Source organism: Haplochromis burtoni, unplaced genomic scaffold (assembly GCF_018398535.1).
Source record: "Haplochromis burtoni strain Fernald_Lab_line unplaced genomic scaffold, NCSU_Asbu1 Contig_128, whole genome shotgun sequence".
In the NCBI taxonomy this organism is placed as follows: domain Eukaryota; kingdom Metazoa; phylum Chordata; class Actinopteri; order Cichliformes; family Cichlidae; genus Haplochromis; species Haplochromis burtoni.
This window is the reverse complement of record NW_024582489.1, coordinates 1536950-1549462: the sequence shown is the minus strand read 5'-3', so window position 1 is coordinate 1549462 and position 12513 is coordinate 1536950. Positions and strand designations below refer to the sequence as shown.

The 12513-nt window shown below is 41.5% G+C and overlaps 1 protein-coding gene across 1 annotated transcript; it reads right to left on the bottom strand.

The window, feature by feature from the left end:
* Positions 1-1383: 1383 nt before the first annotated feature.
* Positions 1384-3811, bottom strand: gemin7 (gem (nuclear organelle) associated protein 7). Its single transcript, XM_005929936.2, has 2 exons — positions 3689-3811; positions 1384-2467 (listed from the first exon to the last, which is right to left on the bottom strand). The coding sequence occupies exon 2, from the start codon at positions 2444-2446 to the stop codon at positions 2060-2062; it is 387 nt and encodes a 128-aa protein (XP_005929998.1). The 5' UTR covers positions 2447-2467; positions 3689-3811; the 3' UTR covers positions 1384-2059.
* Between the last annotated feature and the right edge of the window lie 8702 nt (positions 3812-12513).

The following is a 12513-nucleotide window of genomic DNA, read 5'->3' as shown; positions in this document are numbered from 1 at the left end:
TATAGCTTCCAGATAGCCGACCATTTCAGAGGAATGCTTTGTTATTGTTTTGAGAAGAATGTTTAAGTCACTTAACACTGACCTATGAATCACCCAAACATAAAAAGCACCTAACTCAAGTAATGCACCAGTGTTGTGTCTACAGATAATGACAACTTGGCAAAGAATCCATTTTAAATTGAACAGTTCAGACAGTTAATAGCAGCCTGTTGTTGAAAAAACAAAACAAAAAAACAAAAACCCGTCCCTAAAAATATCCCCCACAATTTGCTCCTTTTCTTTAGATTAATCTAAAGAATTATTAATTACTAGTAATCTGTTATTATTATTACCATTATCATTATTATATTATTAAGCTAAATACCAAAGATAATAAAATCTGACAGGCATAAAAGAGAATTTTTGCACGAGCAATGTAATTCCACCACAAGAGGTATCAGCTGAACCTGGCATATCTTGACACGCTGTGCAGTGCAATCTTAAAAAAAATTGAGGAAACTGACCAAGTGGAGGACAAGTGTCAGACCTAAATTACAAACTACAGTCAACACAGCCAAGGACATAACATCCGCAAGTTGTGTCCTTAAGAATAAGGGGGAAAACAAACAAACAAACAAACAAAAAACCTGTTCACTGAAGTCTCATTAGAAATGGTCTCAGTGGGAGAGTGGCCATCAAAAAGCCATTCTTAAGGGAAACAGGCTGAGCAATGCCAAAATAGACAAGGACTGGACTGAAAAACAGTGGCAACAGGTCCTATGGAGTGATCCACATTTGATTTTTTTTTTTTAGTTAGACGAGGTCAGGGAAGAGGTTTCCAGCCATCTGTAAAACACAGTGGAGGGTCTAGTGTGGTTTGGAGCAGTGTTAAAAAGCTTTTCAAAATTGGTGGAATAATGAACACTGAAAGGTACTATCAGAACCGTGGAATACCACCAAGATTCCACGGTTCTGATTGGAAAATGCTTTACTTTTTAGCATCCCAAACATGCTGCCAATGCAGTAGAGGCATAGCTGGATAGAAAAAGACAATGAAAGACATCATAGATTATCCTCCAACATTACTGAAGCAGTGCATTATCTTAAAAGAGAACGAAACACAAGGAAGCCAACATCCAAAGCTTCTTGAATGTCCTTCAAGAAGCCCAGAGAATTATTCCTGAAGACTACTTCAAGAAATTACAAAAAAGCTGTCTAAGAGCTCAGGATGTGCTGAAGAATATAGATTGTCTTACAAAATATTGACCTTGAAGCTTGTACTGTAAATGTACAAAAAGTTTGCTTTATTTAAACTGCATGTTTTTACACGTTTCAATAAATCACACATACTTCCCATTTCTGTAGAAAAATAATAAAGAAATGGAGGTACCTCAAGACCTTTGCACAATGCCAAAAGGAAGAGTTTAATGAGCCCACTTTAGGAAAAGAGCTCGATTCAAGAGTGGCTTTTGAAATTGAGCTTTTCATTAAACATGAATATTTACCAGTTATTTCTTTAAACATTTTATTTTGCAAAAAAATAACATTTTGCCACACAGTCCTGATCACTTTCACAGAGAATACAAAAGTGTTTCTTTTAAGTGCAATAATTTATATACCACATTCAGTTAAATTGAATGAGGCAATTTCACAACTCCAGCACCAGTACAGCAGTAACATGTTTGTACATATCCAACTCTGATGTTTAACTGAGACAGGAAACCTGTTCATAAACATGATACTGAGGCTAAATGTCAGGTGACATCTGGCAGGATTCACTGACCTCAAAAAGCTGCATTATCTTTGAAGTTTTGCACTTCTTTAACTTTGCAGACTGTTACAGCCTCTACCTCAAGCATTTGTTGAGACTTATTATGAAACCACTAGTGGCACTTCTGATATTTGAGAGTATCATTGAGCTCTGGAGCAACCACTAAACTCTGCCATCAGGTTGGGATGGCTACCTCTTGACACAAAGGCACGCGACTCCCTCTTGTGTTGAAACAGTGGGACTGCTTGTTGAATGCAGTCAAATCACTAGCATATAATCCAGTCCACCGCACACACAAAAGCAACATGTTTATACATCAAAGGTGAATGATATCACATCCTGACATCTGATTAGAGCCTCTTTCTGCACACCAATGGGAGTGTGCAGGTCAGACACCTGAAAGTTCAGCACGTCAATATCTGATGCCCCAAATGTGGCCTCCACCTTCACATTCTCATACATCTGGAACTGAACCTTCTTGTTGGTCATGGAGAGCAAGCACCGGAGGAAGCCCTCTCTCAGCACAGATCGAGCATCCTGCTCTTTCTGCAGCTGCTCGCTGTCGGTATCTGAAGCTGCTGAGGAGGAAATGGAGGTTCGGCAGAGAGCGATGAAGCGGGGCGAGTTGGGGTCAAATCCACGGCTGTTGGGGTCAGGTCCTTTGGGCAGGCGGAGTACGGGCACTGGAGTCGCCATGCTGACTGCTTCTGCCAAAGCCTGCAAAAGGAAAATAAAAGTCAGGAGCAGGAAAATAAATGTGCTCAAGAAAAACTTTTCCAAGCACAACCACACAAAAAAAGATTAAACTGCAAACTAAAAATAAACAGATCTACTTGCAGTTCAAGATTAGCTACAATATTATGAAAAAGTCATTCACTGTCACTTGTAAATTGTCAGTTAACTTTTCTTATTATATGTAAGACTCAGCAAACTAAGTATTTAAGATGAAGTGAGGGGGATCATCATGGAAAAGTTATTTATTTATTTATTAGTTACATTAAGTAACAGGTATAAAAGCAGTTATGTAATTATAGCGCTATAGTTACAGATCCTGCTACAAAATGTATATAAACCATATGTTTGTTTTAAGTTCATTTCTATGGGATCAAAATGACATCTTAACAATTCTAAGTATAAGTGGTTATTCTTTTTTTCCCTCTTTATCCTGTCAATTACGCATATCCGTGTTCAGTTTTTTGAGAACTGGTCTTCAGTCAAAGATGTTTGACATGGGCAGAATTAAAAGCAGCATGTCACGGATAAGAGAGATATAACGGAGACATAAGAAAAACAAGCAAAAAACAAACAAACAAAAAACCCAACAACAACACTCGCCTTAGTGTCGTGCATTCTTAGCTTTACTGAAATCAACAAACCTTTCATAGCTCGCTAAGAGTTGCTGATTAACAAATGATTTGATCCCATTCTCAGCTGCATATCACTGCAAAGTATATTTTGATTTTGTGTTTTTCCTTTTGTGCGTGCCTTTATAAGATTAAAGCTAGTATTCGATGCGCCATTCAGGGTTTTGATAACAAGTTATCCACATTTTCATTAAGTTTTTTTTTTTATCGTTTTCTCTCCCGCCCCCCTCTTTCTTTCTTTCTTTCTTAAATACATTCGGAACTTTTCATTGTAAAAATGCACTTCAAATTTAAGTTATTAATAAACACGAAAAAAAAAACCCGATTTATATCATCGTTTCATCCAGAGCAGATGTTACAGTGAGCTAAAAGTTTCATGTACGCTGACCTACATTAGGCAAATTTACCAGAAAAGTAAAATTGGCCAGTTTATGATCACCTGAACTTCATTAACAGTCAGACACTTGGTTTACAATCCCGTTTAATTTAGACACAACATAACCGCACAAAACGACCAGAAAGCATAGTGAAACAATCGAATCGAAAATGCACAAATGCTCTTTCCTTTACTTACTGTGTGCTTTCTCGTGTTAGCACCGTTAGCAACAGCTATCTAGTCCCAGGCCTTGTTGTTCGGTTTCTTCCTCGACGGATTCATTTGCGCATATAAATCAGCTTAAATGTGCATTACCGCCCCCTAGTGGACGTGAGAGCAAAGAGCCAAATTTGCAAATAATATTCGCAATTTTTTTTGTATTTGAAAAGTGAATTTTGAAATATTTTATTCTATACATCAATAATAATAATAATAATAATAATAATAATAATAATAATAATAATAATAATAAAGGTGGACATGTAGAGATACCAAGAAGCAACTGTTAATACCATTAAAAATAATGTTTTTGAATACAATTACTTTTTAAAGACACAGTAAAGTAACTTGTTAAAAGTGTGTCAAAGGTAAGTCAAATAACCATTCATTAAACCCGACATAAGCAGGAGAGCATTTCTGAAATCAAAGTCATGCTACAAGCTATAGTTTGCTGAAAATTACCTCCTCTGTTGTCATTTAAGCTCATTGTAGCATTTTTCTTCAGGACCTGTAGTCGCAAACATTTGAAAAATCCATCCACAGAGCATAAGTAAATTTTGTAGCCACTGATGTAAACAATATATATAACTTTTCACTAGTCCGTTGTTATGTTGCAACATAAATTTTGAAAGCACATACTTTTGAAAGATGAAATAAGATGAATTACCAGTTGAACTTTTCACAACACCTGGGGCTTGTTTTGCCCCACAGCCACTGTGTAGTAAACAGTGTAGCAAAACAGAGCTCAAGTGAACCAGATAGATAGACATAAGGTGTCACGGTCCTGGGTTGGTTTTCATATTATTATAGACCTTTGTTTTTATCTGGGGTTTGACTGCTAGTGTGATGGTTTCTGTTTTGTATTTCTTGTTCAGAGGTTTTGGTCCTTGTACTCTGTGTCCCCTGTGTAGTTTCAAGTTTGTGCCCTTAAGACGGTTGTATTTCCTGTTTTACTTTGAAGGTCTGTGTCTCAGGTCATGTATTCTGTTTTGCTTCCCCATTGTCTTGTCTAATTAGGCTCAGCTGTGTCTCCCTCCTGTGTGCCATTTCCTTGTTACCTTTGCTGGGTCTCAATTCAAGGGCGGCATCCTTCAGAGACCCGACCTTCGCAGTCTACTCAGGCCAGGTTGAGAAGGCTGGAAGTGCGAGGCTGTGAAATAGGACGGTCTAGCCTTCAGATTTGCGTCACCAGCTGTGTCTAATAAACTCCTTGCTGTCTTAAATATAACAGGACATTGGAGTAAATTCTCTACCATCTCACACTTCTGTTTAATCAGTTTTCTATTTGTTTATTCAGCTGTGTAAAAACTATAACTTTAATCTCAGCCAAACCGATTTTCTCAGGAACAAATAAAACACAGAAAAAAGCCAAACAATAACATTGTTAAGTTACCTGAGTGGCAAAAGACCGCACGGGGTCTGAAAACAATGTGCAGGGAGTCTGGTGTTCTCGTCAGCTTTAGTGAGTCCTTACCACCCTTTCAGCTATTGAGTCTCCAAAAACATTGGAGCACTTTTGCAAATATGTGAGCAGATATTTGAAGTTGACACAGCTACATTCTTGCCTGAAAATATGCTAAAAGTTTTCTTTGTGACCCAGAAAGAGTAATAAGATTAATATTAAAACTAAGCAGCTGCCACTATTGTTGGAAACTGGAATTGGCTGGGCTGTGTTATGAATCCTGGGATAGGTTGGGCCACGAAGGATACACCTGACCCATCCTTCAAATTCGGGGGAATGAAGGATGCATTTGGAGCAGCCTTCGAATTGGGACAGCCCTCGTCGCGTCACTGTGACGTAGTCGGCCTTCAAATGCGGCCTCGGAAGGGTCCAGCCCCTGAATTGAGACACAGCCCTTGTGTGTATATTTAGTGTGTGGTTACCTCTGTTCTTCATTGGAGCGTCTGCGTATCATGCATGTTGGTCATCCTGCTCATCTTCCCCAGTGTCTCTCCAGCTATGTTTCCATGTTTCAGGTTGTTTAGTTTTATAGCTTCATGTTTAGCTGTCCCCAGTTTAGGTTTTTGTTGGTGGTTTTGTGGTAATTCTTACAGCTGCAACAAAGGCTCAGTTTGAAACACTCTGTCCTGCATCTTTGTCTGCGCCTGGGTCCACACCTCTTATGACCACCATGACATAAAGGAAGATATTTTGTGATATTTATTTCATTTTCATTCATTCTTTTTTTTTTATATATCTTTGACATTATTTAGCTCCCTAAATTTCAAGAGAAATCGCAACAAAGTTGGATTTTTTCTTATTTCTAAGAGTAATGCATTTTTCACACTATGGAACTGGAAAATAAAACAGGATTTTGCTTTTAATAAATAACGTTTGAGTTTTTTTGGATTTTGTGAAAACATGTTTTACTGAGTGTTGGTTTGAAGATACAGGTGTTTTGTTAGGGCTTTTGTGGTTCAATTTAAAAGGTGATTGGTTAACTCAGTTTTATTTATACAGCGCCAAATCAAAACAACTGTTGCCTGAAGGCACTTTATATTGTAAGGTAGATCCTACAATAACACATAAAGAGAAAAAAACAACTTGTATGACCTCCTTTGAGCAAGCGCTTTGGCAACAATGGGAAGGAAAATCTCCCTTTAAATAGGAAGAAACCTCCAGCAGGCTCAGGAAGGGGCGACTATGTGCAGCAACCGGTTGGAGTGAGGGGAGGAAGACAGGACAAAAGACATGATGTGGAAGAGAGCCAGAGATTAATAAAAAGAAAAAACAGTTAGTTACAAATACCAACTGTTGCTTCACTCTGTGCAGGTTAGTGATGTAGAAAGACAATTTTTAAGTGATATAACTTAAGCAGCCACATCAATAATAAAATATTAAATTGTAGTAAAAGGTCTGAAAACGTATCTAACTTCAGCTGAGAAAATGAAGAAGCTTTTTGGCAGGGAGGCAGGCAGCCTGGTCATGAACTAATCATTTGATTCATGTGTGTTGACACAGGGTGATATCTAAAACCTGCAAGAAACTGGCCTTTGAGGCCTGAAGTTGCCCACCCCTGCTCTAAGGTCATTATAAGGTCTTTGATTTTGTTTGCTCACAAGATGGAGCCAACGTGCTTCGTATTTGCAAAGTCATCATTCAGTGAAAAGAGATAGTGGAAAGTTGTGGGTTGGCAACCAGAGGAGTGAATCCAAAGGTGTAAATAATTTCCCACACCCAAGCATTTGTAGCCTAAGCTCATTTGCAAATCCTGACGCTTTGTCCTTTAAAGGTTTGCTTTGTTCACAGTTAACATATTTGCACACAGATCCTGTCACTGTCTGTCTCCATTTAACCTGTGTGAAGAAGACCCCCCAATTGGGGTCAGCAGGGGACTGAGGATGAGATGAGCATCACAGCATACATAGTTTGGGAAGCACAGACACCTTGTTCATGTTGCTATTAATTTGAGTGACAGGTGGAGGCCCAGTGTTTGTCAGTGCAGCCCATTCAGTTTCTGCCTCTCTCTCAGTGGTGCATCCAGCCATGCTGGAACCCTCCTCTGAGGTCACAGCAGCAGCAACAGTGCCAGGCTGAAGAAAGTGAACGTACACAAGGCAGCAAGCCCAGAAAAGTCCAGGACACATACTCAGGGAGTTTGCTGACCAGCTGGCACATGTCCTGATGGACAACTTTACCACCTTTCTGAAGCAGACTGTAGTTTCATCATGTTTCAAGTCTGCCATCCTATCATTACAGTGCCCAAAAATCCACCATCACATGTTTTAATGACTGTTGCACTAGCTCCCCTAATGATGAATTGCTTTTGAGAGGCTGCTAAGAACTACATCATCTCTAGAGCTCCCATGTACGACTGCTACGGAGGCACAATGGAGTATGTTGACCAGCTGTATCTCCACCTGGTATGGCAATTGCACGGTCTAAGACAAAAAAAACAACTGTAGAGAGTGGTAAGGACTGCAGTGAACATCATCAGGACTTCTCCATCTATCCAGGATGTTGTGCACAAATGACGTCTCAGCAAAGCATCGTTTCCATCATCTGTGACTCCACCCACTGACACCAAGCACTGTTCTCCCCCTAGAAAAAGATTTTGTGGCATGAATTCTGTTTTAACTTTTCCTGTCTTGGTTCCAAAAGTTTATTTCAGTGCAATAAAACTGCATTTGCTGAACAACTCCATCTCTGCACAAAGGTAAGACACCAGTCAAACAGAATTCAGCCACTCAGCCAAGTGCTTCCCACTCGACCTCTCTCTATTTCCAAAGATCCTGTACATATGTCTGTGAAAGTTCTCAGTCATCCAGGTCATTGTAGTCTAAGGAGCTTGGATAGGAAAGCGTCTGGACTTCTTTAAATCGCTTGAAGATGTTTCACCTCTTGTCTGAGAAGCTTCTTCAGTTCTAGGGTCAAATGGTGGAGAGTCCCAGATTTAAGCCCTGTGGGAGTTTCCCCCGAAGAGGGACAATAGACCCCCTAATGATCCTCTGCCTAATCACATGAGCCAAGGCGTGAAAATGGGTGTAGGTCACAATCAGCCAAGGTTTTGGGTGAGCTCATTGTGAAACCTAACCCCACCCTATCATGGAATTTCCTGAGGTCAGATGGCCCAGGATGTGAGTGGGCGTTAAGGCGTCTGGGAAGGGATCTCAAAACTGGATTATAGATGGCAGAGGGTTGGTATCGTAAACCACCGCCTCTGTTCAAAGATGGTCGCTCACAGTGGACGTAAATGGCTTCTTTCACTCCTCTTTCAAACCATCTGTCCTCTCTGTCCAAAATGTGAACATTGGCATCCTTGGAAGAGTGACCTTTGTCCTTTAGATGCAGACGAACAGCCGAGTCTTGTCCCTGGAGGTTGCTCCTCTATGTTGTGCCATGCGTTTATGAAGTGGCTGTTTGGTTTCTGGGCATTTCTCGCTACACTACAGCATACACTACCTTGTTAAGTTTGTGTTTAGGAGATTTACCTTTGGGGTGAACCAGTTTTTGTCTGAGTGTGTTGCTGGGTCTGAAGTATACTGGGATATCGTGCTTGGAGGAGATTCTGTCATGGTCCGGGTGAGTACGGGGTTTTTCCACTCCGCTGGGCTCTACCTTCAGGCAGAGACTCCAATCAGCTTCCACACCTGGTTCCAATCAAGTCACCAGCATATGAGACCAGCATTCACAACAGACCTCTGCCAGATCTTCTGCTAACTCATGTCAGTGCTAGGCCGCCAAGCCCTTGTGAGAACCCTTAACTACTGCTTTTCTCCTCACCGTGTTTTCTTTGTCATAGGACCCACCTGACAGTTGCGCTTCCCAACCTAGACTACTCACATCTCCGCCTGGACGCTGGTTCTGTCATCTGGTTGCTTCCTTTCCATCATTGGACTACACCTGCCTGCCTCCCTGCCAAGCCCCTCACTCCAAGCATATTCTGGATCCTCTCTGGACACTCCTCACCCGGAACCCCCTGGACACCCCCTCCTCGCATGACACTTTAAACCTGCTACGCTGACTGCGTACCTCCATCCAAGCCGCTGCCCCTTTTTTCCATTCCCCGGATCCATCCGTGAAATCTAGCACCTAGTCATAGCACTCAGAGTTTCATGTTCACAGTTTGGCCTCACAGTTCTCAGTTCATAGCTTCCACAGTTCATAGCATTCATAGTTTCCTGCTTTGTAAGTTCACTAGGCACTTGTAAATAAAGCACTGTGTTCACGCCCGTTTTGCCTCCCTCTGTGTCTGCATTTGAGTCCACACCCACAGCCTGGCCCTCTCGGCCGTAACAGATTCTCCTGAGTTTTTCTGATACACCGGCTACATAGGGGATGACAATGTTGTTGTGTTTGTCCTTCTTATCCTCCCTCGCTGGTGTCTGATCTTCTTTTCTGTGCCTCTTTGCTGACTTGATGTTTTAAGAGCTTTCTTCACATGTGTGTGTGTTTCTTCTTTTTCCCTTCAGGCTTAAAGGGAATATTTTCTGCCCGGTGTTGTAGGGTCCTGATTACTCCAAGTTTGTGTTCCAGAGGGTGGTGGGAGTCAAAGAGGAGGTTCTGGTCCGTGTGTGTGGGCTTCCGATAAATTTTAATTTGAGGTCTCCATTCCCTTCAATGTACACGGCACAGTCCAGGAATGGCAAACAGTTATCCTATGTGTCTTCCCTGGTGAACTTATCCACAGAGTTAATGTGAGCAGTGAAGGATTACACCTCTTGTGTTCCTGTACAGTTTTTCCTTACTTATTGTTAAGTTTTATATATACATTTATCCACATTTCTTAGATTTTTCTCACATGCATATAACCTAGATTCTTTAAAAAAAAAATTAATATCTTTAGTTTTATTCATTTCATACAGTCCAAAAACTCCAGTCCTCGAGGGCTGGTGTCCTGAAACTTTTCAACGTGTCCCTGCTGCAACACACCTGAATAAAATTTAGTGGCAACCCCTGATCCAACTCAAGTAAATTTAAGTAAAAGTTCATTGTAAAAAAGTATTTCTAAAACTACTTTTATTGCACCATGTTCATTCACCCTGAGCTGCTGTAACATGAATCAAATTGCTGAATTGCCACCTCAGCATTCAGCCAAGTTCTATTACTAATGACCTACTAAATTTTGGTGTAGCAGGCAGCCTCCCCCATATCTCAGCCTGTGCGGGAGGCTGACATGATGACTGAGCAATCTTCAAAAGAGATTGAGATATTTTGGCTGCTGACCTGAGAACTGAGATCATTATTTCTCTAACAATATCCATAACAGATCTAAACCATAAGTTAGAAAAAAATCATTTGATCACAGTCTTACTTTTTTTTGCCTCTTTCTTACCATAATCATCCCTCATAGTTTAAATGGCCACAGAGTGTTTGTTCTCATTACTGTGATGTGAACTGATGAGCAGTTTAAACACAAAAAGCTAAATAAACATGGATATTGTAAAAGAGGTTCCATGCTCCACAAATGATAAATGGCCTGTATTTGTATAGCGCTTTACTAGTCCCTAAGGACCCCAAAGCCACAGCCACCCTGGGGCGCAATGACAGAGGCGAGGCTGCCAGACACTGGCGCCACCGGGCCCTCTGACCACCACCAGTAGGCAACAGGTGAAGTGTCTTGCCCAAGGACACAACGACCGAGACTGTCCAAGCCGGGGCTCGAACCGGCAACCTTCCGATTACAAGGCGAACTTGTAATCGGAAGGCTCAACTCTTGAGCCTTCCGATTACAAGGCAAACTCCCAACTCTTGAGCCACAATCGCCCACATATCAAGTGCATCTGTCAGGACTGACTCAAGGGAAAAAGTGCAATGAAGGATTATTTGCAAACACTAAGTGAGCAAGATACAAATGTGAGGGAGTCGGGGGTTCCAGGAATCCACGGGATGTAGGGAGACCGACACCACGCTCCACTTTTGATACGCCATGTCACTCTGCCAAACACCCACACTCAGGAATCCAGGGGTGGGAAACAAGAATGAGTCCAGGAAATCTATATACAATAAAAAAAAAAAAGAGATCAAAACCAGGAAATCACAAGGAAACAAGAGAGACAGTTGGGGCGAGGGCTACACTAATGTGAGTTGTACAACGATCCAGCGACAAAAAGTCTTGAGCCACTGCCTTAAATAGTGGCCAGGAGTTGCAGGATAATGAGCCACAGATGAGTAACTGCTTGCAGGTGCGTGGGCCAAAAGCTGGAACCCATAGTGAGATCCGCATGAGGTGTAGTCCACCTAAAACAGGGGTGGGCAACTCCAGGTCTTGAGGGCCGGTGTCCTGCAGGTTTTAAATATCACCCTGGGTCTACACACCTGAATCAAATGATTAGTTCATTACCAGGTCTCTGGAGAACCTCAAGACATGTTGAGAAGGTCATTTAGCCATTTAAATCAGGTTGGATCAAAGGCACATCTAAAACCTGCAGGACACCGGCCCTCGAGGCCTGGAGTTGCCCACCCCTGACCTAAAACTACCAACCAACCACCCAACCAACCATGGAGCACAGAGTTAAAAAAAAACACTAACACACATCAAACAATTTATGGTTGGGGGGAGTGAGTTCCTTAGTGTAAACATGTGAAAATCCCCCTTCTTGGTCTAATTTTGCCTCTTTCTCTAAAATATTTGAATTGACTTGTGTCACCTTTAAACAATCAGTATGCTTGATAGGGAATTTAAGGATATTGGCTTGTACAATTGATCCATCCATCCATCCATCCTCTTCCACTTATCCTTGTCAGGGTCATGCAGGGGCTGGAGCCTATCCCAGCTGTCTTAGGGCGAGAGGCAAGGCTGGACTGGGACAAAAAATCGGCCCGGGCATTTTGACTAGAGACCGGCCCACCAGGATAAAGATTGAAAATGTGACGTCATTCAGGGGTAAAACCGCAAAGGATTCTGGGAACTTGTGGCAAGAGGTACATGTGGCATAAAAACAAAAAATCGCTAGCGGCCCACCGGGCAAATGCCCGGTATGCCCGATGGCCAGCCCAGCTATGGCGAGAGGCATGGTACACCCTAAACATTTCCCCAGTCTAACCAGGCTAACACATAGAGACAGACAACCATTCACATTCACACCTATGGGCACACACACTATGATCTCTTTAAAGAAAAAAAGTATGTGCTAATTGTTTTGTGTCTTCTTGTACACATATGCTACACGACTGGTGTATTAGCGAGTAGTCTTTCAGTCATTAAGTGTGCAGATGGGTTTGTTGGTCATTCCAAAACTTTTGTATTTTATAATTTAGATCGCTTTCTACCCAGATGAACATAATGGACAATTTTAAAACTTGTCTTCATCATATATTTTTTTAAATCAGAGGTAAGTTAGTTACCCTGTTTTGATTTTTT